The sequence below is a fragment of the Protopterus annectens genome, chromosome 7.part0 (assembly GCF_019279795.1).
Source record: "Protopterus annectens isolate FY-2018-M chromosome 7.part0, PAN1.0, whole genome shotgun sequence".
NCBI classification, from domain to species: domain Eukaryota; kingdom Metazoa; phylum Chordata; order Ceratodontiformes; family Protopteridae; genus Protopterus; species Protopterus annectens.
In genome coordinates, this window is record NC_056739.1 from 1,523,927,098 (window position 1) to 1,523,954,623 (window position 27,526).

At 37.9% G+C, this 27,526-nt stretch overlaps 1 protein-coding gene across 2 annotated transcripts in view; it reads left to right on the forward strand.

The window, feature by feature from the left end:
- ATG7 (autophagy related 7) overlaps positions 1-27,526 on the forward strand; it is a 2,350,184-nt gene that overhangs the window by 1,674,304 nt on the left and 648,354 nt on the right. For both annotated transcript variants that reach the window (XM_044078060.1, XM_044078061.1), the window contains exon 16: positions 10,304-10,379. In XM_044078060.1, the coding sequence (XP_043933995.1) occupies positions 10,304-10,379 (76 nt within the window). The remainder of the gene's footprint in view (positions 1-10,303; positions 10,380-27,526) is intronic.

A 27,526-nucleotide genomic window follows, 5' to 3' on the forward strand; every position in this document is an offset into this window, starting at 1 on the left:
TCATATTAAAAAAGAAGGAATAAACATTTCAATTCATTTCATATAAATGAACAGTAGCCCCCTAATGCCAGACTTTAACTGAGCAAACGAAGATGGCAAGTTGCTTTTGTCTACAACACAATCAGCACCCCCCCCCCTCAAAAGAAGCAAAGCATGACTATTCCCAATTTATTTCACACAAATGAGCAATAGCCCAACCCTTATTGTCAGATGTTAAACAGAGCAAACAAGTAGGGCAAGTTGCTTTAATCCACAGGATAGCTAGCCCCCTTCCAAAAATCCATTTTCCTGCCACTATTAAAAAAAGGATTTACCTCCAGCTCTGCCATCCACTAATACCGATGGTTATCCAGATACACTTTTTAATATACTAACAGGCTTTCTGTTCTTTGTAATCCCAATGAATCATTGCACAGCATTGAGTGGAAAACTGATGAGGCTGGTGTTTCTTTGTGTTCTTTTAAGTAAAGAAATGTTTCTTTATATAAAAGAATAAATAAAATGTGACATAGCTAAAGAACTTCATTGGCATGTGCTGTGCATGCACAAATGACAGGCACTGCAAGGTTCCTCTCATTTAACATTTAAACTTTTTTGTGTTTTTTTTTTTTTAAAGAAGATTTAGTTTAGTGTTTAGCATGCAAACTAACTAGTATGAGTTCACCTGAATGCAGAACATAAGGAAACTTTTTTATGAAAGTTATTTTCTTGGCTGCCCATGGATGGGCACCCTGCATCTGTGGGCCCTGGGCGACCATCCAGATTGCCACTGTGTATGATAGTTACAATGGAAACTATTATTACAGTTTGCCTTTTGTTCTGTTAATGTATGTAAACCCATTTTACTTAAAAATGTGATGATTTAATAAAGATTTCTTTTAAATGTGTCTTCCTGAGATTCTGCTACCTTGGTATATCATTATGTTTTATAGCTGGCATTCTGATCTGCACCCACTAGCTTATTGCCTTAAATTTGTTTCCTAAAAGGTGATCATACATCTGTATTCTTTAGATCCATGACATTTATTTGTGCAGTTTTGCACTTTGTGAAATTGCATACAAATTTAGAAAATAAAAGTAAAGTGTTAATACAGAAGAGAATAAAATTGTCTAAATAATAAACAAAAACAAAAAAAAAACAGTACCAACACGTATTATCAAGCATACCTTATACTTCTTTTTTTATCCAGAATAAATAGCACAATTCCTGCTCCTTGGAGGGGAGGTATTGTCATGTTGTATTTTTAATCTCAACTCTTGTAGCCGTTGTGAAAATTAGGTGTTGGGTATTAAAAACTTTTCTGGTCTCTACAAGTGTATGGCCCCTTGTTAGCAAGAAAAGAGTGATATTTGTATAATAAACATTACACACATTTTTTATGTTTATATATTGCTTGCTTTTTTATTTTGTATTGTTTTTTCATAATCATGTATACAACATGTTAAAAAAAACTGTGTTTCTGCTTCAGTGTGGAAGTGATGGACTCCTTGGGTAGGTTTATACTGAACTTATTTTTCTACTATATGGAATAACAGATCACTCTTTAACTGTCACTTGGGGTCATATAACAGTAGATGTATAATAGTAGATGTCCTTCCTTATATCACTGGTAGAGCACTCCAAACTGTTGGGTTATCTTGCCACATAACCTGAATTCTGGGGTATCAAAGCTAAAAACCTTCCATATATCTGTATGGATTATGTATGAGCTAAGCCTGTGGTCCTAATTTGCATATACGTGGGCATACAAGAGCAAAACCTCAGACTATCTAGCCAGCAGTCCGAATACAGGTCTCATACCTGGCTTTCCGCTCTAAGCTTAGTCATTAGTATCATTGACCTTCACTGGTTCACGTAAGTGTCCTATTGGGGAACCTTCCTTGTTTTTTTCTTAATGCCACTGGTGTTTATGATATTAGATGTCATTTAGGAGGGGGAGTGCAATAGTGGTATGCAGATTGCCTACAAGGATCTTCACTCCCAGTGCCAATTCTGTTAAGGCACAGAGTATGATTATAACAACTGTACCTTTTGCCAGTCCTTCCTACCTAAACCTTATGGACATGACTTTCTTCCCTTAGTACTTACTTGGCAACCCAGCACCATCAATTCCCTCACCTAGAATAAGAAGGCAAACTATTCCACAGTAATGACCCACCTATCCCAAAGAAGTTGAAGAAGCCTAGACCCAACATTATGCCTAGCCATTCAGATGTGAATGTACCCGCTGAGGTCTTGGAACCAGCAGTAAACCTGATGCCTTCTCAAATGCCCAATGCTGTGACCCCACCAGAGGTTGGTATTACATCTGAGGTATGCACTTCTAAAGTGACTGATAATACCAACAATCAGTAAGAAGGCAGAACCCTGTATAATCATTTCTGAAGGACCTATAGGTATCCCTCAAATTTTAGTTAGAGAGGAAATAACAGGCACTCTTATCAAGGTATGTCAGAGGTTAAAACCACTGAGTCTTGTGAAACTGAATGTTATAACTAAAAAGAAAAAAAAACAGAAAACTAAAAATGTTTCCTTTCCTCAGGCATCCAAGGAAAAGGAGTGGATGGATTTCTCCCAGGGCCTGTTTAAGACTATAATGGCACTCATGTCACCATCTTTTGCATCCTCTGCTCCTACCCATGCTACCTTTCAAAAATTACATGTAAAATCATCTTCGGAGGATGATGAGGTAGAGTCAGATTCTGATTTGAACATTCTTTGGCCTGCTCTTTTCAGATCCACTCTCTGAGCCAAGTGGCCTCTTTTGATGAAGACTTCCTTTAATCTGATTCCTCTATTAAGGAAGCTTAATTTGCAGAAAGTCTAACATGATGATATATTCTTAATGGAAATCCATACAGATTTGTCATGTGCAAAAAAGATATAATGTTTTAAAGGTAGGCTCCCCTGCTGCTGTCTATCCTGGAGGCATTTTTCAATGCCTTTGGGTCTACTTCCACTGCTCTTGATTTTCAGCCACCAGCCAATAAAAGGATTGATGGATTTTATACAATTCCTAAAGATTTAAAGATCATATGCATTAGTTTTCACTTACCCAAAGACTGTATAGAATGCTTTCAGGCTTCATTTCATTTGCGGAGATACCAAGAAAAAAAAATATCGCTTGTTCTTTGTATTCAAAAAATTAAGCATTTCCAGTGAGTTTGCAGAATGCTATGTAGGCCCAAGTCATTATGCTTAGTATAGTGATGAAGTGAAGTTGGGGTTTCAGCCTTTTCCTATCTCAAAAGTCTTGTGGAAAAAAATAAAAAAAAAAAACAGAAAAATAACTTTAGCCACTCATAAATGCATAATACTTAATACACAAAGCAATGTTCATTAAGCATTAGTTTTATTCCAGTGACTTTCTTTAGTTTTAACATCCAGTACATTGTTTTGAGATCAAGGAAGAAAAAAAGATGTGCGTATTACCCCGTAGAAACTGTAATACATATCCTGTTAACAGAGGAAATGGGTATGTCAGGGCTAAATTGTGACAGCAACATTACATTTGTGCATTATTTCAAGTTCTCAGGGGGCAGAAGCTGAGTAAGGAAAGCTTCCTCCCCCAACTGCATGATAAAAAGGAACACCCGTCAGAGGTGCTCCAATGCAGAGATTACAATTTTTGCCATGACAGTGTTTTCTGTAGTCCTATTTTCAAATAAAATCATTATTTTATGTGAAAATAGGAGTAGAATAGATATTAACCACCATCAAATTTCTTGAAATGGTGAAAACTGAATGTTAATAATGCATTTGTTTCATCAGTATGCACATGATCTTTAAATTTTCTTTACAAGAATCCTTTGGTACATCCTTCTGTGATTTTCATGGTTATAGACAAGCCTTCTAAACTCCTACCTGATGTTAATGCGCTGTTAATGCGCTTTTCTCAGATAAAGACAGAAGAGCAATGAATAGACTGGGAAAGAAGGTATACACCTTTTCCACTCTAGCCTTCAGAGCCCTTAACTATCACACCCAAATGACTTAAGTATTTGCTGTCTTTTTTGGGGAATTTAAATGAAACATTAGCTTCTATGGAAAGGTCAGGCAGTAAGCAACACGCCGTGACTTGGGTGGCTTATGCATCACAGGTGGTTTGGGCATAGCATCAAATTCAGCTATGATGCAGTGGAGACTTCCTCGAAAGCAATTGCTGCAGTTTCTATTGTCAGAAGGTATGCATGGCTACACTCTCAAGTCCTTCCTGATGGCATTAAAGCCAAGCTATTAGATTCTCTTTTGAATATTGATCTTTTTTTTAGTTCTGATATAGCCAGCTTCTTTAAAGCCTTACAAGAACTGGGGGGAGAATTATGAAGGATTGCAGACACATTTTTCTTACTTCATTTCCCACCTCCCATAGAAACTGCCCTCCGAAGTCCATATACTTTCTCCACAGTGAGCCTAGGCCTCTCATTAGGCTAAGAAAATGTCTAGGAGAAGATTTCAAGACAAACCAGACAGGCACTCTAAATCTGGGAGGCCTCTCTACCCAAACAAGTCAGCCTGACTTTCTTTTGTTCTCTTCCTTCACCCTCTGACCTTTACTCCCACTGTTCAAAAGACTTATCTCATCTCTGGGAAATTGGCAGCTCATTACCACAGACAAATGGTCCCACTCCATTATTCAACATGGTTACAGAATGACTTGGAAGGAAGTCCCTCCATTCATGGGTATCCCCAGGAAGTCTTTCCATTTAAGGGCATCCCTCCCACACCTCCCAGTGAGATAAAGTTTCTTTCTCCCATCATTCAAGCCTTACTCAACCAAGGCACAATAGAAACTGTACCACAGCAGTACATGGGAAAAGGGTTCTGTTTAAGACTTCTCATTTCAAGAATGGAGACCTATAGTGGATCTGTCCATTCTCATTGCTTTCCACATTCAAGATGATGTCTCTCCAAACTGTACTGCCCTTCATACTTCTGAAAGCCTTTCTGTTTCACTTTGATCTAAAGGTTGCTTACCCACACTTTTCATTTCACCCTACCTTCTGAAAATGTCTGAAGTCTTCAGCTTATTCATCACACTTTCTGTTCTTTGTTTTGCCTATTAGACTTTCCACAACCCCAAGGGTTTTCACAGTGTCTTACCCTGATGAGTGGATACTGAACTGTGATGTCTTCCAAGACATTGTCCACAAATGGGGTATCCTACAGATAGACTTGTTTGCCTCCATCTACAGCAAACATCTTTTGCACTAGGACTTCTTATCCTCAAGCATGGAGAAATGATTCCATGTTTTCTCATTAGAAAGGGAGGCTCCTCTATGCCTTCCCTCTGCTTCCACTTCTCCCAAAGGTCTTACTGATTATCCAAGGAGACAAACCAAAGATCTGACTGGTGACTCCCTTCTAGCCAAGGCAGCACTGGTTCCCCCTTGTCTACCACCAGGGGTCATCACCACAAGTTACCTCACACAGTGGGCGTACTCATGCAGCACAAGGGCTCACTTCTACACCACAACCTGTCATCTCTTAACCTGATAACAAGGGGTGTAGCTAGGATTTTCAAATTTGTACTCACAGCTCTCAAACTGCTACCCCCCCTCCCCAGCCAAGCTACGGCCATTCTCGTAATTCACGGTTCGCTCTTTTAGTGTTGATGAAGAGGCATTCGCTGTAATGCCTCTTCAGTAATATAATATAGATTCACTCAAACTCAGTTTCTTGACTTGAAAATGAACCTGAAAGTCAATTCTTTGAAAAATGCAGCAAGGTAGTTGAAGTAGAGTATTCATGCTTTTGTTTTCTGTAACTAAGGTACGGGTTTTGAGCTTGAGTAAATTACTAACTACCTGCTACCCCTAACTAGGGTGTTTCATTCACATACACACCTCTACCTACCTCTTAGTGCAAGAAATATGGACAAAGCCTAAAATAAACAGGGACAGATATTAAATAATGCTCTTTTGAACTTAGAAAGTTGCTAGAATAACAGGATTTGTGCTAGTATGAGAAAGTTGCTAAAATAACAGGATTTGTGCTAGTATGAATTTTTCTAAAGGACATGAAGTCTGAAACTCAAATGTCTGTCATTATTTAGCAACTTCAGCCTTCAATGATTTTCTAGAAAATCACAAAATTTATGAGGAACAAACAAAAAATATGGGACAAAAATCTGGACATTCTTTAAAATATGGCCAGTTGAGAAGTATGCTACCTACCTACCTCACACACACACACACACACACACACACACACACACACACACACACACACACACACACACACACACACACACACATCTCTCAACCTCTTAGAGCAACAAACCCATAAATAAAACTGAGGCAAAGGCCCAAAAATAATGATTTTTTTTTAAATATTGCTCTTATAAACTTAGAAAGATAATAGAATAGTAGTAGGTCTTGCATTAGTATGAATTTTTTGAAAGGTATGAAATCTGAAACTCAAATGTCTGCCATTATTTTCTAACTTCAGTCTTTAATGATTTGCCACTAATTTGCCAGAAAAATGCAGTTTTATGAAAAACGGACCAAAAATGTGATGCAAAAATATAAAATTGCCACACAATACAGCTGGGAATCTGTCAAAGAAGAGACACAATTTTAATATGAGCACTGTTAACCTGAGCAGCTGACAAAATTAGAGAATCTACATGCATTTCTGAAATAAAAGTAATGTATAACTCTGATCATTACAGTTATTTATAATTGTAAACCCTCCATGTTTTCTTCCAAAATTGCTATTTTGCGGAGAGATTATTAGGGGGAGAGCAACATTTTGAGCCAAAATTGGGGACAGTTGAGAGGTTTGTATATTCCTAATTCTATAAAGCGATTTATTTGCACATAACTCTCAACCTCTTAATGCAGGAAATGTGGACAAGGCCAAATATATTGGGGGAACATACAAACAGTACTAAAAATTGATCTTGTATAGACATAAGACAGTTGATAGAATAACAGGTCTTGCTTTAGCATGCATTTTTCTGAAGATTGTGACGTCTGAAACTTAATGTCGGTCATTATTTAGTGACTTCATCCCTAAATGATTTGCCAGAAAAGTTTTATTTTGCATTTTACAGCACGAACACCAATAAATATCTGCTAAACAAAGCAATGTAGTCTCACAATGAAACTAGACTTAGCATTAAAACTTCTCTGCCCTTGAAACTCACATTCATTGAAACAGCATTGAAACCCACATTCAAAGAAAATACACTTTGCCAGTGGCAGATAAAGATTAACTTTGGGCTGTTTTCAAATCATAGGCCCCTTGCACATGAAACATACACGTGCTCTTTGATGCACCTTCCTGATTGTATTAAATTATATTCCTTGTACAAGACAGTATAGTTGTTAGAGAGCGTTTTAAATTTATTGGTTTGAACATTTTTCCAGTAAACAATGAAACAAAATGCATGTACCAATAATGACAAAACAGCCCAATTCATAAAATTTCCATCATAAAAGTCTACTCAAACTTCTACAGTCCACCAGTATCAGTAAATATGCACAATCTCTGAACTAGTAAAAGCCATCTACGTAATTCCACATTAAAGAAATCTGTAACTAATGAAGAGGCTGCTGCTAGCAAACAACTTTATATTTCATGGTTTCATCTACAAATAAAGTGCCTGTTGCCCTTGAGGAATAAATTGCCAATGTTGCATTAAAAAAAAATAGAGAAACACTATGAAATGGATGAGAATTAGATCAGGATGGTGTTGCAACTAAGGAGAAAAGAAGAGAAAGACAATGAAAATGAGAGGAGAGAAATGAAGTCTGGTACAGCCATTGTGCAAACAGCAGAGGGAAATGCGATTGGATGAAGGTGAAGATACTGGATAGGAAACAGGCAAGAGAAAATGAGGTAAGCTAGAGAGCTACAAAGCTTTGATGAGTTATAGGATGGGTAGGTGGCTGGACTGAGGGGCTGAGAGGTAGGTGGGCTGAAATACACTCTTGTACAAGTTTTGCTTTTGGATAGATATAATCTGCCTTCAGTTTATCAACACAAACAAGTGTAAAATAATCAGGAAAGTATAAAACACAGCATTTAAATCAGGTGCATATTTGGGCTGAATGGTAAGTTAGATATTGCAAGCCATACGACATTTTCTTATTTCCACATTTTGCAGAAATATTAAGAGGAAAAAAATAACATGAAGGGACAAGGGATGTTGATTTAGTTTTGAAACAGGCAATGAGATAGGGAGATCCCCTGTGACATCAATTCATGTAGGATGGTGGGACTGATGTGTTCGGTACTTTGTGAAATATCTGCAGACAGATGTGTAAGTTGATATGGCGCCTCATATCTTGATCACTGCTAAAGGGATGGCAAGTGATCAAAATCAAGCTACATTATGTATGCAAACTCCAGACACACACACACACACACACACACACACACACACACACACACACACACACACACACCTTACCTGATAATCTGTTTGTGACACTCGATTGCCTTCCATCTTCACATTTCCCGCTCACAATAAATAATCCATTTGCGATCGTCTTCTTTCCCGCTCGCGGCCAGCCAGACATGATGTGAGCTCACTTCCGACTGGCTCGTATCCCCCTTAAAGGAGCCAACAACCTTTAAAAATACGTATGTTTTTTTTTTTTTTTTTAATGCTACCCCCTCTTCTAAGAAGTTGTACTGAAATCAGTACAGTGCGTATGCCTCCCGACATCCCTGAACACAAGGGCTCACTTCTACACCCCAATGTGTCATCTCTCAACCTGATACAAGGGATGATAGGATTCTGATCCCTTTCAGACACCACTTTTCTCAGGATGTGCTACAGGTTAACCAAGAGGCAAAGAAACCTACTCCCCAGAAATTTTACATATAAAAATGGCAAAGATTTTAAAATTAATGTCTTGTTCACGAACAGAACCCTGTACACATGGCCGTCGCCATTTTCCTTTTTTATTTGTGTAAACGTTTAAAAGTTGGCCTGGCATACTCTTCAATTGAGGCACAACCTTTTACCTTCTCTATTTGCTTACCTCTTGACTTTCCTTTTCTGTCTAAGCTGGAGGTATAACAGTTTTTGAAAGGTGTACTCCACTTAAAACCAACTAGGCAAGCTATTCTGCCACCTTGGGACCTCAGCTTTGCTCTCCCGCTTTTGAGCCAGCAGCCTCTGCTTTTCCCAAATTCTGCACTTGGAAAACTGTACTGCTAATAACCCTTACCTCAGCTAGCTGAGTCTGTAACCTCCAGGACCTGATGGCATCCCCTCCTTATTTTCCATAAGGACAGACTGCTTTTCAGAGCCAACCCCTCCCTTATGTCTAAAACAGTAAATGAACTATCCTTCAATCAGGCCAGCAATCTCCCTACTTTCTTTCCTAGTCCACAGGTTATGAGAGAGAGAGATAGAGAGAGAGCATCCTGCACTTACTGGATTTGCATAGACAACTCAGACTTTACTTGGACAAGACAATGGCTAGCAAGCTTGGTAGCCCAGTTTCAAAATAAACTGTTACTAACTGGATTTCTAAATAAATCTCATTTTGTTACACTCACTATGGCAAATCTTTACTTTCACCAGTGAATGCACATTCTGCAAGGTCAGTGGCCTCATCCAGAGCCTTTACAAAGGGTTAGAATCAAGAGCTATTCTAGAAGCAACTACTTGGTCCTATGTACATTGTTTTACCAAGCATTCCAGGGTAGATGCTTTTTTCTAAACCCATATCTGCCTTCACCAGCTCAGTCCTCTCTATACTGCTTGACAGCTCTCCTGTGTCTCATTCAGCCACCCTTTACACTACTTAAGAATCACCCAGTAGTTTGGAGTACTGCAGCAGTGATCTAAGAATGGATATACAGTAGTACACTTGTATAATAACTTCCCATAACAGTAGATGTCCTACCGATCTGTGTTGCAGTATTCCTTCCCACCTTGCCTCCCCCTTTTCTGTCTTTACTTCTTTTTATGGATAGAGGAAAAGCCTTTTTTTTTGCTTTTTTCACCTCTTAGCTGGCCAATTACTCTAATACCTTCAAGTTTCTACATGCTTTCTAGCTTTGGAGATAGTCTGAAGTTTTATACTCATATATTTGCTTATGTACTCTTATGCCTACAGGCTTAAGTCTTACTTCGAACATATGGCTTTATGGAAGGCTTTGGTTTGGGTACCCCAGCTAGACATGTTTATCTGGCAAGATTGCATAATGGTTTGGAATACTGCAACAGTAATCAGTAGGTTATCTACTGTTACAGTAAGTTCTTACACAATTGTACTTTATTCTTGCTCTAATAAATTAATAATTATCTCTCCTGATTTATTTTCTTTTATATTGCAGAGGTTATGCAGTGGCCAGTAGCAGTGATGATCGAATGAATGAACCCCCCACTTCACTTGGACTTGTTCCTCATCAGGTTAGTAGGCTAGAATCACAACATCACTGTGAATGCTTTCAAGATTACATGCCAGTAAGTTGATTTGCTGTAACTTTGAGTTTGAAAAACATCCTTAAGCTGTAACTAAGCACTGAAAATTGTTTGTCTTTGTATGTATTTACTTAACTTGCTAATTTGAGATGCAGAAATAGTGAAAGAAGATCATCTGAATAAACTATAATAAATGCAAATTTTATGCCACTCATGAAAAGACTTATCTGTAAACATGTGCTCTGTTTTTCTTCTGTGGTGATTGTTACCATGTGTAAAGTTGAAAAGGAGGTCCGTTGTTTCAATTTTGCATGATGGACAGTTATTTGCAAGGCCGTTGATATCATTGGAATGAATGAATGATGACCAGATATAATGGTACAAAGAGATACAAATGATGTGTTCTCAAACAAATAATTTTGCAAAGTAGCCAAAACTCTGAGATGGACTGACCATTGGTGGATTTCTTTCAGAAACTTAGTACTGTGGCCCAAACATGAGCATTTTCCTTAATAAAAATTAGACCTCTGACCTTTCTTAGAATGTCAAGACAGCCCCTTATGGAGTTTTACTCATTCTACTTGTAGTTTTCAATATTTAGCCTTCTCAGCAGTGCCACCCTAACCCCATACCAATTTCACAATGCTGTTCAGTGGCTGCAATGTGATCACTGTGTGAATTCTGACTGGACACTACTGTAAATTATAAAGCTAATTTATTACTCTGAAGCGTCTGTTTTTATAAATATTTAATCTTAATATAATACTGGCCTGTCTGAATGAGGGGCCTCTCCATTTTTGTTAATGCTGCCAGTACTCCCTGAATCTTTTAATTCTTTCTGTGTGTGGTCATACTGAAAGCAGAAAGGCCTGCGGCTGCCTTTTTCTTTTTGTGTGTCTGCAGATGATGATTTAAGAATGGACTATTTCATACGCTGCTAACAAAGTTAAAGAACAGACAACATTATTTTTCAGATGTACTTGTGAATTCCGCAGTAAACTGATGCATGTGTGCCACAGACCAGTGCTGTTAAGATGGGAGCCAGCCTCCTAAAAAAATACTGTTCCTTACGTCCAGGGTGTCTTGGGGTCATAAAGAGGTTCAAGTTTAGCAGAACTCTTGAAAATAAGGTTGGATAGGGAGGGAGAATTATTGCCCTAGTTTGAAGTGATTTGAAGCTTTGACAACATACCAGGTAAGAGCAGCTTCAAAGGCAAGCTTAAAAACAGATAAGGTCCTAATAATTGATTTTCTGTAGAAGTAACATAGGACATTCAACAGAAGTGCTTGCAAGAGTATATAGTGTAGGCAGCTGTTTTCCAAATAATTTTTGTACCGGTAGCTATGAGAAAGAAAGAAAAGAGCTATAAATACGTGTGCTATTTGTGTATTTTATATATATATATAAAATGTGTGTGTGTGTGTGTGTGTGTGTGTGTGTGTGTGTGAAACAGTAAGAGCAAGCTACATATTGCTCTTATTAGCATTAACCCAGTACTGTTTTTTTTTTCTTTTCAATGGGTTATTTCAAGTTAAATGAAGCAATTATTTTTCTTTGTGCAGTTCACCCTCAGTTTGTTTTCCAGTAACTGAATTTTTGTTTACTCTACAGTGATGCCACCGAGTGGTGACAGACTTTTATGCTTTCTCATTTATTCTTCATTAGTGATACTTTTCCAAGTAGTGAAACGTTTCATTTTAGGAGCCTAGGTTCTTTTCTAACTACTGTGTACACCTTGGTTTTTTTAGGTTGTTGTGTCTTTCGGCTTTTCCCGGTTAGGGGTCGCCACAGCAGAACTCTCGTCCGCTAATGATTGGCAGTTGATTTTTACATATGAGTTGCCAGCCCTGACTATATATATAAAGTGTGTGTGTGTGTGTGTGTGTGTGTGTGTGTGTGTGTGTGTGTGAGAAACAGTAAGAGCAAGCTACATATTGCTCTTAGCATTAACCCAGTACTGTTTTTTTTTTCTTTTCAATGGGTTATTTTAATAAATGAAGCAATTATTTTGCTTTGTGCAGTTCACCCTCAGTTTGTTTTCCAGTAACTGACTGAATTTTTTTTTTACTCTACAGTGATGCCACCAAGTGGTGACAGACTTTTATGCTTTCTCATTTATTCTTCATTAGTGATACTTTTCCAAGTAGTGAAACATTTCATTTTAGGAGCCTAGGTTCTTTTCTAACTACTGTGTACATCTTGGTTTTTTAGGTTGTTGTTGTGTCTTTCGGCTTTTCCCGGTTAGGGGTCACCACAGTGGAACTCTGGTCCGCTAATGATTGGCAGTTGATTTTTACGTACCGAGTTGCCAGCCCTGACACACAACCTTCAATGAAGGTACGCCCATTCACGCATGTCTCCACGCAGAAGATGCTCTAGCTGAGAGTCGAACTGGACAGCGTCTTACTGTGAGGCGACAACGCTACTGCAGCACCACCACTGCGGATTATTACTAAAGAGTATCAGAAGGAACAGATACTGGATACTAAGTTACTTTCTCATTCTTTAGTATGTTTACAGAATGTCTCTGTCTTACTCAGTGTTCAAGCTTGTAACTGTGTTCAGCACACAAAACCCAAACAAAAGTCTTTTCCAAGACTCTAATAAGAGTAAAATTGCCAGACCTTTCTGATTGTGTGCTAACATCTTTGACCAGATGTGCCACTAGTGACAGCATCTTTGTGTCTTTTAATCTATAAGCTTTCATATCCTTCCATCCATTTACAACCCCTTTCCCCATTTTTACACATGGGGTCAGTGTGTCACTTCAACAGTGACAGTCATATAGAGTCAAGGTTCATACTGCTGATGTGCTAAGCTTGCCATGGATGTTCTTCTGTACCATGCACACTCACACACACACACACACACACACACACACACACACACACACACACACACACACACACACACACACACACACACACAGTTTAGAGTGTCTAATCCACCTACTGCATGTCTTTGGAATGTGGGAGGAAACTGGAGCACTTGGAGGCTTTCATATGATACCCTTTTAATCACCTATGGTGACAGCAAACATTTTTTATGGCCCTTCTCTCTCCCTCTCTATCCAGACTAGACTCTCACAGATTAGATGTAAATTAATTTACCAGCCATGAGCTTTTTTTGTGATAATCATTACATTTCCAACATATATACATGTTTTGTTTGTCTTTTTGGCTTTTCCCGGTTAGGGGTTGCCACAGCGGAACTCCGTTCTGCTAATGATTGGCAGTAGATTTTTATGGTGCCGAGTTGCCAGCCCGACGCCCAACCTTCAGCGAAGGCATGCCCATTCATACATGTCTTTTGGAGGCCACTCGACAGCGGGGAGGACATGCAGACTCCACACAGCATGCGCTCCAGCCATGAATCGAACAGGAGAACTTCTTATTGTGAGGCAACAACACTACCCCTGTAACAACATATCTACATAACTAGAAAAAATGTGTGATATTCTTAGGATCACAGAAGGTTACTAGGCTAATGACCATAGGGCCCTTACAAGCCTAGCCAAGTTTTACCCTTATTTCCACGATCAGCACCTGTCACTCTTGTCCAAGAGGGATGTAGGTGGAGCCCCTGTGGTAAATTTATGGTTACCCATCCAATTGTCCAGATTGTGTTTGAAGAGAGCCAATGAGCTTTTCTGCTTGACATGAAGCGGGAGTCTATTCCAAAGGTGTGGTAACCTCTGGGAGACAAATCATTCCCTCCAGCAGGCTCTGTTAATGTCATATAACAAGTTAAGGCCTTTAGAGAGAGTAACTCGTGTACCATTTGACTTACAGATATGCAGCATTTCCAATAAAACAGGGTCAAAGACTGCCTTATATGCAAGGCTGAGATGGCCTCTAAGTAGTCTCTATGAAACAGAATAAAATGACATATGCTAAAGACATTGAATTTTCCTTGTGAGGAACCTTTGTGGTCTCCAGTTGTTGCAGGTGCTTGGACAGGTACATACCAAAAGGGACATTGTACTCAGTTATTGGCATGATTGTGGTGAGGTAGACAAGTTATTTTATTATGGACGTCCTATTACTGTCCCTGGTAGTGCTAAATCTAAGCTCTGGGCCAGTACTACCTGTAAAGTGTGTGTAAATGTTGATACTCCTTCAAGGTACAATATAAAATCAAAACCCTTTGTGGGCTAGTTGTGACCAAGGAGCTAGGCGCTGTTTAAGGTTTTTACTGCTGCTTGTCATTATTATTTCTTTTGGATGTACAGCCATGTATTATGACAATATAAAATCAGGCTTGATGTACCAGAATACTAGGACTTCACAAGTCAGCAGTACTTCCATACCTCTCAAATCTACTGATTTTCACAGAATGTCCAAACTTTTACCTCATAGTTTTGGTCTGTTTCTCATAAAATTGTAGTTTTCTGGCAAATCATTGAAGATTGAAATCAGATAATAAAGATGGGCATTTGAGTTTCAAACTACATATCCTTCAGAAAATTCATGCTAATGCAATACCTGTTATTCTATCAACTTTTTAAGTTTGTATGAGCAATATTTAAAAAGTGTCCCTATTTTGGGCCTTTGTCCCCCCATTATGTATGACTCTGTCCAGATTTCTCGCTATTAAGAGGTTGAAAGGTATGACTAGTACTCGTATTGTTGTTTTCTGGGCTGAATTTGTAAGCAGTGGCATTAACACTTATTGGATGTTTATTCACCATTGGATGTTGAGCATATATAATACTAAGGTAGGTTTGGTGGCCACTACTGGGAGGTCTGAATGCATGAAACTGTTTTGGCAATTGCACATTGTGTGAAACCCTCTTAAACAGCAGAAGGAAGGACCCAGTCTTCCCAGATTTGAGTTTAGTGTTTTCATATAGGAGAACATGTTTTGTGCAATATAATGCTATGTCACATTATGCCTTGCTGCAGACAAACTAAATATACATGAAAAACCCAAGCATTTCATGATTACAGTGCCAGCATAACACTAGAAGTTGGATAGTTTTGCAGCAAGTGTGAATGAAAAGGAGAGTGTGCTAATGGACTGTGGGAAGGTATTTGTTCAGAATTTTGCAGAATGCTTCTGATTTTACCTCGTATTTTTGTTTTGTCCATCACAAATGTTTTGATTTTCTGGTAATCATGAAGGATTACATTCAGTAAATAATGCCGGAGATTAGATCTTCATCATTCTTATTGGTCAGAAAATGTATGTTGATGCAAAACCTGTTGTTCCATTAACTTTTTAAGTGAATTACAGTACTGTTTAAAAAAATTATCCTTGATACTGGGCTTTTTGTCCCCTCATTATTTTTGGCTATGTCCAAAATTCTTGAGGAAGAAAGTTAAAAGAGATGGTTATAACACGTTAATGGATATACAGAAAACACAAGTCTAGAAGAAGACACTAGTACTTTATCTTAATGAAGGGACTGTCTCCATGCTGGAAGAAGCAAGTCACTGGATGTCTGATGGATCAGGGGATCTATGCTGACAGACTGAGGGGAGGGACAAGTCAGTCTGATGGGGAAGTTAATTAGCAGCCGGGGACCTTTGAAAGGTATGACTTTCAAGACCTTCTCCAGTAAGTGACTTGCTGTTTCTTTTGAGATCTACAGCCTGAAACATTTTGGAATAATCCATAACTCTTGCATTTGAGGGATCATGTGCTGTCATTTGGTATATGCATTTATATTAAGTGCTAGGATAAGAGGGTATGTTTATCTTCTGCTGTCTCTAACTCTTTGGTCGTTTGAATAGTTCAGCTCTGAATCTTAGAGAATGCCATTAGAAGGTTTCTATGTTCATTGCCTAAAATGCATAAACCGTAAAAAAATTTTCTGCATCTGACAAAACGCAAGTTGGGACTTCCCATATCTGCACTATTTTCATTGACTGGGAAAGTAGCATACTGTGAAGAATTGCCGAAAGTTCCAGTGTTTTATTCAGCCACTCGTAAGCATAGAAAAAAAGCCTGAGACCTATATCACTGGGGGGGGGGGGGGTACTTATTGCAGGGGCTAACAGAAAGATCTTTCCTATAATGAAACAAAAGGAACAAAATGCCCAAAGACTGCAACCAGCAGCAACCACTAAAACTGTTTACAAAAAAAAAAAAGGAACTTGGAGGCACAAGATGAAAGGAAACACCACTTCCAAAGTTATAAAGCTATAAAACAATCCTTTATTAACGCTTAAAGAAATCACTGTTTTCAACTTCTAAGCACTAGGGCTTCGTCAGATATAATGCCATTACAAATTCTGTTCTTAAATGCCATAATCCCATCACCAAAACAATTAATCCAATAAAACAGTTAATTAATCTTAAAATTAATTTTCAAGCTACCCAAGTTCCCACTGTGGAGATAAAGATACAAACAGTCATACAAAAAAATACTAATCAGTGAATTATAAAACATCTCTGATATATATATAAAAAAAATCTATAAAAAACAATAAATAAATCTTTTAAAAAGCCTGTAAAAAATTAGTATAAATCTCATTAAACAGGTAGTGTCCTAAAACCTATTATTTCCATGAATGGTGGTGCCATCTAGTGGTCCGAAGTATAACTAAGTTATGTAAAGTCTTAAAAAATCAGTGCAAAAGTGCTGAATGAATTTTCCTGAAAAAATCTGTACTCTTGTGTATCTCAGGGGGTTGATAAAATACATATTCAAGTACATAAACTGTAAGGGGGTCTGTATATGTCACCTAACCAAAAGAATATTGTCCTAGAGTCTAGCAGTTCTTAATTTTAAAATGGGTACCAGTGATATATTTTCATTTAAGCCCAGTGGTCTGTTGGCTTCTAACACCAACTGCCAATAGACCTCCCTATACTCTTTTCTAGTTTCTCATTGTCCCCCTATTGAGTCTTGAGGTATTTCTTCTAGGACAAAAAGAAATAAAACCAGCCTGTTTGCATTCTAAAGTGTGTTTATATAGTACATTCTTTGTATCTTTCCTCTGTACATCATATAGGTGTTCATATACTCTCTTTTTAAGTTTACGTGTAGTTTTTCCAACATAAAAAGTGCCACTGACCTTACACTCTAGTAAATGTACTAACCTTACACTGTTACAATTTGAGTAGGTGGTTGCTTCTATCCACCTATCCCTTGCCTTTACGTAAATAAATTCCTTGTTTGATATGTAGGGGCACTGTGCACATGCCCCACACTTAAAGGTACCAGGTTTCTTCTGCCCTCTTTTCATCTTTGGATAGTGTTCTAACATTTCTTAATGTTTTTGCCTTTTTTTTTAGAACAAATCTAAGAGGTTTCTTAAAAATAGGTTCTAAATCTGAGAAGGTAGCAAAGCTCCTTGATTTATTAATAATCACTTTTGGGATATTTCTAGTATCACTATTAAAGTACATGGTATATGCTCCTTTGTAGTTTACATATCATCGCACTTTTCTTCCAAGTCTTGCTCTTCTCATTTTTTTCAACCCCTAAAATGCATTTATATTCACATGTCCTTTTATTCATCACTTCTTTTATCACCTCATCCAATATATTCCCACAGTATTTTCTCTCCTTAAACATATACAGGATTTTACATTTGTTTCAAAAAATCATCTCCTTCTGAAGTCATCCTAGATGCCCTAATGTATTGTCCCTTAACAATGCTCCTTTTTTGTTTGTAAGGGTGGGCACTGGTGAAGAGTTGGAGAATGTGTCTTTTTGGTGAATATCGCATTTGAAACCGTGAACTTCATCCATCTTCTGTATAGTTGCATCTAGATAGTCCATCCTGTCCCTATTAATATTATAGGTAAATTTAAGGAAGTTGGTGTTTTGGTTAATGAAATTAAGAAATTCGTACATCATGTCTTCAGATCCTACCCCGAAATGTCCAGGTATCTCTTGTAGTAATTCCAACATTTAGCATTAATGGACTTAAATAAAAACGTCTATTCCCAAAAGGGGAACACTGTATTTGCGTAGGTTGGGGCACAACAGGCCCCACTGCTACTCTGCTTTCCTTTTTAAAATAAAAAAAATTATTACACAGTGTTAGTTCCATTAATTCCAAACAAACCTTAAATTCATCATTAGAAAACCTTTTCTTGTCCATTAAGGCTTCTTCAAACCATGAAAGGCCAGTGAAATGAAGTATCACAGTAAAAAGGTATACAATGTCTATCATTAAAAAAATCAACTCTTTCTTGTACAAATTCAGTTTAATTCATCTTAAAAAGTCCCAGGAGTCTTTCAGTATATTATTTTGTTCTGTCCAGACTGTTTTTTAGTTTGAAGTCTAAAAACTTAGCTAGAGGGTAAGTCTTGGAACCATTTGCTGCCACTATGGGCCTGAAAGGTTGATCACTTAGAGATCTGTGTACTTATGGTATACCAAATAAGGACAGTACCAGAGGTTTATCAATCCATAAATATTTGATTGTCTGCAAATCTGTCATCCCTTCTTCTAATAATTTGTCTGCAAATCTGTCATCCCTTCTTCTAATAATTCTTTTAGCACAAAGTCTATCTTGTAATATGCTATATTAATCTCATTAATAGATACCCCTTGGGTACTTGGTGTAGTCATTCAGAATCTCCATTTTCTCCACATAAATCATGGTGTCCATAAGCACTATTCCATCCCCTTTATCGGGTTTCATGATTCTTATGTATTTATTATTTCTTAACTCATCCAATAAACTTTTTTCCTGAAAAGGGAGATTGGGTTAGGTTTTATTACTTTAATAGCTTCCCCTAGTTCTTTCTTTAGCAGGCTCTCAAAGATTTTTAACTGCGGATGAAGGGGAGGGTTAAACTTACTTTTCTTTCTAAATTCTTGTTCCTGTCCAGCCCGTGCACCACTATCCATAAACATCAACTCCAGGTTTTTTCTCTCAAAAATAACTTTAAATCTATTAAAAATCTGCTAGTGTCACACACTCTGTTAGGGATAAAATTCAATCCTTTAATAAATAAGTTAAAATATACTCCATTTATATCTAAGTTACTGTAGTTAAATATATTAAATGTTTTATATGTATATTTACACCCTTTTAGCATGCTGTGAACCCCTGAATTCTCTATAGGAGTCTCAGTTGGGGTATGCCCACTCTTCCTCAGTATCTCCCCCCATCATGGTCAGGCCTCTCTCCCTGTTGTAGTAGTGTATTGGTGTTTTTTCCCTCAACCTTTTGGATCTCCTTAAGGGGAGGGGAGGAACTCTAAAGGGTCCTCTAGATCATAATCACCCATGGTTTGGGATCCTTCATGTGCATACACCCATCTTCTAGGTGTACTGTGTGAATTATAATCCCTCACCTTATCCACACCTGTTTTTACCATTCACACCTTTTGGTTTAGGGTAGCTACAATTCTGTAGGTATTCCATCCTGTCTCTATCTAGCTTTTTATTCTTTCTCTTAAGAATTAAGGCATATTTATCATCCACTTTTTGTCTCATGTCTAAATATTTCTTCTTTTCCTCCTCAGTAGTGAACTTGAGGTCAGAGGTAATGATATTGTTAACAGACTCAGTTTTTTTATACAAGACCTCCATATCCCTCTCATTCTGTTTAATTATAGCCTTCATAATTTCAAATCCACAATTATCAAAAATTTTTAACAAGTCCACGTGAAAAATCACCATTTTCAATTACGTTATTAGGAGACTTAAACACTCGGAGTCCCTTGAGTGCAATATTTTTCCTAATACATTCTTTAAGATAATCATTGTCAAGTCCCAAGGATTTGTATTTCAGGATACAGTCATGTAATTTATTAATACTGTCATATGTATCAGTACAGTACTCATCACAGGTACTACCGTCACCTTCAGAGAAAGGCAAAAAAGTAACTGGAACCATGAGCAGGGATAAACAGTAGTTAGCTCAAAAATTCGCATTCAACTTTTTAAGTTACATTGTGGATTTTAAACTTGTGGAATAATCACTTCTAATTTTTGGAATAAACAACTATTACTTTTAAAAAAGCAACTCTTCAAGTAAGATGTTGACTTTGAATTTTGAACTAACTACTGTTTATCCCTTCTCAAGGTTCCAGTTACTTTTTTGTTTTGCTAGTTTTCCCTTACTAGTAATGGATTTGTCACTGCACTATTACTGTTGTTTTACCTTCAGCAAAAAGAATACTTGTTCATATGCCAGGCCACTAAACAATTTGTTTTTGTCTCTAAAGTTTATATTATTGTTAGAGGCACTGTTAAAAGTAAGACAGTCACCTTTGTGTAATGTCTGTTGTTCCTTAGGTGCTGTAGAGTGCGCTGCTTCATTCATGTCTGCTGTGCCAGTCTGAGTCAATCCAATGTTTGGAAAGCCAGTACAGCCCAGGGAACGTCTTCCTTTATCCAATTCTTGCATGCCTTCATGTTCAAAATGTGTCACTTCTGCTTCTTGGTCCCGCCAATAAGTAACTTTCCTTTCGCCTCACTTCATGATTGCCAGGAATCACATAATCCAGACTACAAGTCCCAGAAAGCCTTGCACAAGTCTGTGTAAGGCCACCAGCTATGTGAGCTGTCCAATTGCTTTACAAAACTCATTCATGCCTTGCTAATTTTGAGTTTCCCTGATTGGGAAACTATTCTGGTCCACCAGTTCATCCATAAGTAGATCAACCAAAACTCAAGAAGATGCAAAAGAAGCAATGTGCCCAAGGACTGCAACCAGCAGCAACCACTAAAACTGTAAAAAAATACATAAATAAATAAAAGGGGCACTTGGAGGCAGCAGATGAAAGGAGACACCACTTCCGAAGTTATAAAGCTATAAAAACAACCCTTTATTAACGCTTAACGAAATCACCATGTTTTTGTCCTCTAAACACCAGGACTTCATCAGATATAATGCCATTGCAAATTCTGTTCTCAAATAATCCTATCACCAAAACAATTAATCCAATAAAAGCAATTAATTAATCTTAAAATTCATTCTTAAGCTACCGAAGTTCCCATTGTGGAGATAATGGATACAAATAGTCATGCAAAAAATATTAATAAGTGAATTATAAAACATCTCTGATATAATAAAATCTTTCAAAAATAATAAATCTTTTAAAAATATCTGTAAAAATATGTATAAATCTCATTAAATAGGTAATATGCCCTAAAACCTATTATTTCCATGCATGGTGGTGCCATCTAGTGGCTTGAAGTATAAGTAAATTATGCAAAGTCTTAAAAAATCAATGCAAAAGAGCTGAACAAATTTTCTGAAGAATTAGGTGTACTCTGTATATCTCAAGGGGTTGATACCATACATATTCAAATACATAAACTGTAAGGGGGTCTGTATATGTCAACTAACAAAAAGAATATTGTCCTAGAGTCTAGCAGCTGTTAATTTTAAAACTGGTACCAAGGATATGTTTTCATTTAAGCCTGGTGGTCTGTTGGTGTCTAACATCAACTGCCAATAGACCTCCCTATACTCTACTCTGTTTCCCATGGTCCCACTCTTGGGTCTTGAGGTATTTCTTCTAGGATAAAAAAAAAAACTAAAACCAGCCTGTTTGCATTCTAAAGTGTGTTTATATTGTGCATTCTTTGTATCTTTCTTCTGTACCTCATATAGGTGTTCATATGCTCTCTTTTTAAGTTTGTGTGGTTTTTCCAACATAAAAAGCATCACAGCCCTTACACGCTACTAAATATACTAACCCTACACTGTTACAATTTGAATAGGTGGTTGCTTCTATCCACCTATCCTTGCCTTTACATAAATAAATTCCTTGTTTGATATATAGGGGCACTATCTACATGCCCTACACTTAAAGGTACCAGGTCTTTTCTTCCCTGAAAATACTCTGGGAATATGATGGATGAGGTGATAAAAGAGTTGATGAATGAAAGGATGGGTAAATATAAATGTATTTTAGGAGTATGAACCTATGAAGAAAATGCGAATAGGAACAAGACTTTGGAGAAGTGTGGTGAACAATGATGTGAACTACAAAGGAGCATATACTATGTACTTTGATAGTGATACTAGAAGTATCCAAAAAGGGATTAGTAATAATTGGAGGAAGTTTGCTAGCTTCTCAGATTTAGAAGCTATTTTTAACCTCTTAGATTTGCTCTGAAAGAAATGCAAAAACATAAAGGAAATGTTAGACTACAATAAGATGAGAAGAGGCTTTATTTATACTTCAGACTACCCAATGGCACCACCATTCATGGAAATAATAGGTTTTAAGACATATTACCTATTTAATAACATTAATACATGTTTAAAGGCTTTTTAAAAGATGTATTATTGTTTTTTTATAGATTTTATTATATTAATCAGAGATATTTTATAATTCACTGATTAGTATTTTTAGTGACTGTTTGTATCCTTTATCTCCACAGTGCGAACTTTGGTAGCTTCACAATGAATTTTAAGATTAATTAATTGTTTTATTGGATTAATTGTTTTGGTGATGGGATTAGGTTATTTAAGAACAGAATTAGTAATGGCATTATGTCTGATGAAGTCCTGGTGTTTTGAGGATGAAAATGTGGTGATTTCAATAAATGTTAATAAAGGATTTTTTTATTGCTTTATAACTTCGGAAGCGGTGTCTCCTTTCATTTGTTGCCTTCAAGTGCCTTTTTTTATATCTTTCACATAATCCTGAGTCCATGCCAGACCAGTTGGAGAACTTGGGGAATCCAGAGGTTGGACTTTGGTCAAAGTCTCCACCTTGAGTAGTATTTAACTCTGAATTTTTCTTTTAAGACCCACAATTCCCCCAGAAGAAGCAACTCCCTTGCAGGATGAGAAGAATCTCCAAGTGTCAATCCCCTGGCCCTTCTACAAAGTCTGCTAAAAGGATGAAGTTATTGATGCAGAACTAACAGCTTTGTATTCCTTCTGAGATCTGAGCTGTCTGTTAGTGAGAGATTATTGAGACTGATCTTGTACCTGTTGGCCAACAAGAGGAGTGGAGGATGTCTTCCCTCCATCGACCACCTTAGGGAAAGTTTTCTAGGGTGTTAATATTAGACTTCCAATATCCATCCATGCCCTGTCAGGTCATGGAGGATAGTTTTTGAGTCCTTCAACAAGGACCTTTTTGGTAGAACTCAAGACTGGAGATTCTACATCTCTGACCTGCCTTAAGCTGAACAAGGTTCACAGGTTACACTCAAGTCCCTTAGGTCCTCAAATACTAGTTGTGCTCGCATGTTCTTTTTGAAACTGCATGGTATTTGTCATTGGTGCAGGGTGCAGCCCTAGGGTTGGGAATCCTAATTTAATGTTAGTGCCATAGCTCACTGACACCACTTATGACCTAGTATGACTACTTTGCCCTTTCTTTGTGACACCAGATGTTCATCTGACACTATTTCATCGCTTTACTTTGGGTGATCCCAAGTGACTATCCCTTTGTCATATAGTAAGGGAGTGGTTTCCTCTCCTTTTACCTGGGAAGGGAATTAGGTCTGTGATTCTCTACCTTATAGCTTCCTTTGCCCCTTGTTTGAGGAGATTGTAAGGCTTTTGTGACATCTCACCTGCTATGGACTCCTTTCTCCAAGGAAGTGGGTGACTTGAAGTAAGATGAAGAATCTTGTGTCACCCATATTATGGAACTTGTCATGAAGAATGACTTGTGCTGTACACTGGCAACATTTGGTTTCAGGTTCCTTTGCTCCAAACAAGGCCAAAGCCCTGTGTAAAGCTCCAACAAATTTGTACAGTGTCCTGATAAGACATCCTAAGGCAGATTGCTGCATAATCACTTTGGTCCAGCCAAGGTCCTAAAGACCACAGAATCTCTACAGCTTGCCACCTAATAAGGATTCTGTTTCTCATCTAGTCAGGATAAAATAGAAGAGTCTTTGTGGGTTCTGTTCAAGCAGCTTTATTATGTATGAACACATCAAGATTGAGGCTTAATAACTTTAACTTGGATAAACTTATAAAAAAACTAGCTATTACACTTATACATGCTCACTCTCTAGCTGCACTCTTAAAATGGCACTGAAGCTAGAACATGCTTGCTATTTATATGCACATGCTATCTTTGAAACACTTCTTAAAGATACAGCACACACATTCTATTCTATGGATTCTAAGGCTTTTAGTGAGGTGGGCCATAGGGTATTCCTCTGTACCATTTTGGGGGACCATGGTCCATCAGTTGTCCCAGTTGTAAATCTTTGTTTGGAAAAGCTTCTTTTGAAGAAGCTGTACAAAAGACTATTGTGATAGCATTATTATGGACTTCTACATGTTCCATTCTAACTTAAACTGTGCTGAAGCTATGGCTAGAACAGCAAGCTCAAAGGTAGGTCTATGTCATATGGCAGAACTTCAGCTTTTCTCCTTTAGTGATGAGTATGGTCAAATATTCTAGGATCTGGTCTAAGACCTTCAAAATGGGAAACAGGAGCTGGCCACTGTGAATGGTCCGTGCAGTATACTTGTGAATTTTTCTTTTGAAACCTACAGTTCCCCAAGAAGCAGCATATCCCTTGCAGGATGAGAAGAATCTTCAAGTGTTAATCTTTTGACCCTTCCACAAAGTCTGCTAGAAGGATGAAGTCATTAAGAAACTGGCAGTCTCAAACATGACTGCCATGTAATACCAGCCATAGGAAGATGTCTCTCTGAGTTTGTTACAATTTGGAGAGTCATTACTATGCGCTGGTGGGTTCAAGATGGCCGTATTGAGCTTTGAAGAGGGTGTAAGAGCATTTTCTTCCTTTGTAAAAACGCACTGGGTTCATTTCCTACACTTACCTCATTCAAGAAGGAGGAAGTGAAGCTTTCTTCTCATATTCAGTCTTGGTGATTTCACTGACTGCATCTGATTTAAGTTGGTCTTGTCCAGAAACTCTAATTAATGAACTAATGAAATGGTCACTAAGGGTGCCTCATCTCCATGACAGCAATGAAAACTCTGGCTAGATGAAGCTCCTACCCTGTCCCACAATGCAGTGCTCCTAGCCAACACTCCAGATCTCATTGCCGCCACAAGCCATTCAACCACTCTCACGATTAGCTAGAACATTTTCAAGTGCCAGCATGTCTTCTAGATAGAGGCAGTATGAATCATGAACTGTTGCCCAAATGTGCTACTCTAGAAGCAGGCAGGGGTGACTTTCCCTGCATTCACGTGTGTGCCTGGCCATCACATGACAGTTGGATCAGGGAAGCTTTATCTAGAGGCTACTCAATACCAATTTTAAAACTGCCTAGGCATCCATCCTCTCATCCACTGTTACTACCACCTTGTCAGAGGGTTCAATAGGAGGTGAAAAACCTATTCTTAAAAGAGACATCCAGGAGGTCCCACCAGATTGGAAAGAGTCTTGTTCTTAGCTCCCATATCTCTAAAACTGACCTTTTTTATGGAACATTTTTCATATAGGGGCCAGCTACTTCTCCATTAGTATTCACTTGTCTCTAATTTGTTCTTGCAATCATGGTACTACATCATCACCATCTTTAGCCTCCTACAAGGTCTGATAAGCATTTCTAAAATCTTTGTTTCATTCCAGGCTGCGAGGGGATTCATACTAACCCTGTATGTGACCTAAATTTTGTATTGGAAAAAGTTACCTCTCCCCCACTCCATTCAGACCTACCAATTCATCTGAAATTAACTTCCTGTCCTGGAAATCTTGGTATCTATTATTTCCTGTCTCTGTTAGGCAAATCTCAAGAGTTACAAGATCTGTCATCCAAATATCCTGACATTATATTCCACAAAGAGAGGTTCTCCTGAGAACTAATCTCTCCTGTATACCCAGAGTTGAAACTCACTGTCATCTGAGTCAGTCTGTCTGTCTACAGGTGTTTTTTTTTCCAAACCAATCCCACAAGGGGAATATAGACTGCATTGTTTGAATATGCACTTACATCTATCGAAAGAGAACAAAGGAATTCATTAAAGATGACCAGTTATTTGTTTCATTTTCTAAACTGAAGAAAGTAACAAAAATATTACAAAAATAAGTATCTGACTCAGTAAAATGTTGCTATTTCTGCAGTAAGAAACCCTTACCTTCTAAACCATGAGCACAGCCTATCAGAGTTAAGGCTACCCCAGCAGTTTTCCTCAGAAGTCTTTCTTTTTTGAATGAAATTTGTGCAATTGCTGCATGATCTATCGCATGTATGCGTGCTAAACATTGCAGTTTAGACAGTTTATCAAAGTCTAAAATTTCCTTTGACGCTTCTATTTTTAATGTTTTTTTGCCAAGTACCACCTAAGGCCTGTTGGAGATTCCGTCCTTCAGTTTCCATGTCCGGATAGGACTAACGTAAATGCATAAGCTATAAACTTACCAGAATGTTAGGTTTTGTTGTACTCTGTCCAGTGCCTTGCAACACCCTATGTACCCCTCCCCCTCTAAATTACCCTTTTGAAAGGAACCTAGAGGTGCACTGAGAGGCCTAAAATTTACAGCTGGCCGCTAAATTGCCCATGTTATCAGAAATATCTTTTCCTTTATTGTATCTGTGTCTTTATATGATGATGGGCTTACTCAATCTGAAGAGTTAGCCAAGAGAAGTGCATTATGGGACATGGAAGAGCTCAAGCAAGTCAAAGTGTTTATTGTTGGCATGGAAATGAAGCACCTTCAGTGACCAGTCCATCAGTTTATTAGATCCAGTGACAGGTCAGAGACCAACTAAATCTACTGTTCTTTGAAGTATATAAATTAATGTAAAATTCTGGGTGGTGGCTGGCCATGGGGTCATGCTTCTCATTTTGCATGGTGCCTGGATTATGTTAGAGGACAAGATGGATGCTGTTTGACACATCATTGTCTGTATTTCTGATAGACTGTGCTTTACTTTAATGCAAACTCTATCATTTGGTCTTTCTTACCCCAGAGTCATTACCAGGGTGTTTGACGTGGTGGTAGAGGTTATGTAGCAAACGGGATGCCTTGTGTTCTCACCCTAGATGACAGGGAGCATCACTGTAGACAGACAGAAACTAGATGGTGTGGGAGGGATGTAAGCAGAATGTATAGCATCACTGTAGATTTACAGAAACTAGATGGTAAAGGGTAAGCAGAAGTCAAAGCATCAGTTCAGACTGACAGAAAATGGATTGTTGTGGAAGGAGTGGACAGATTGTATAGCTTCATTGTATAATGACAGAGACTGGTTACTGGGGAGGGCTAATTTCCAGAAGCTATTGGTGAAATTTCATGATCAAGTTTTACTAGTG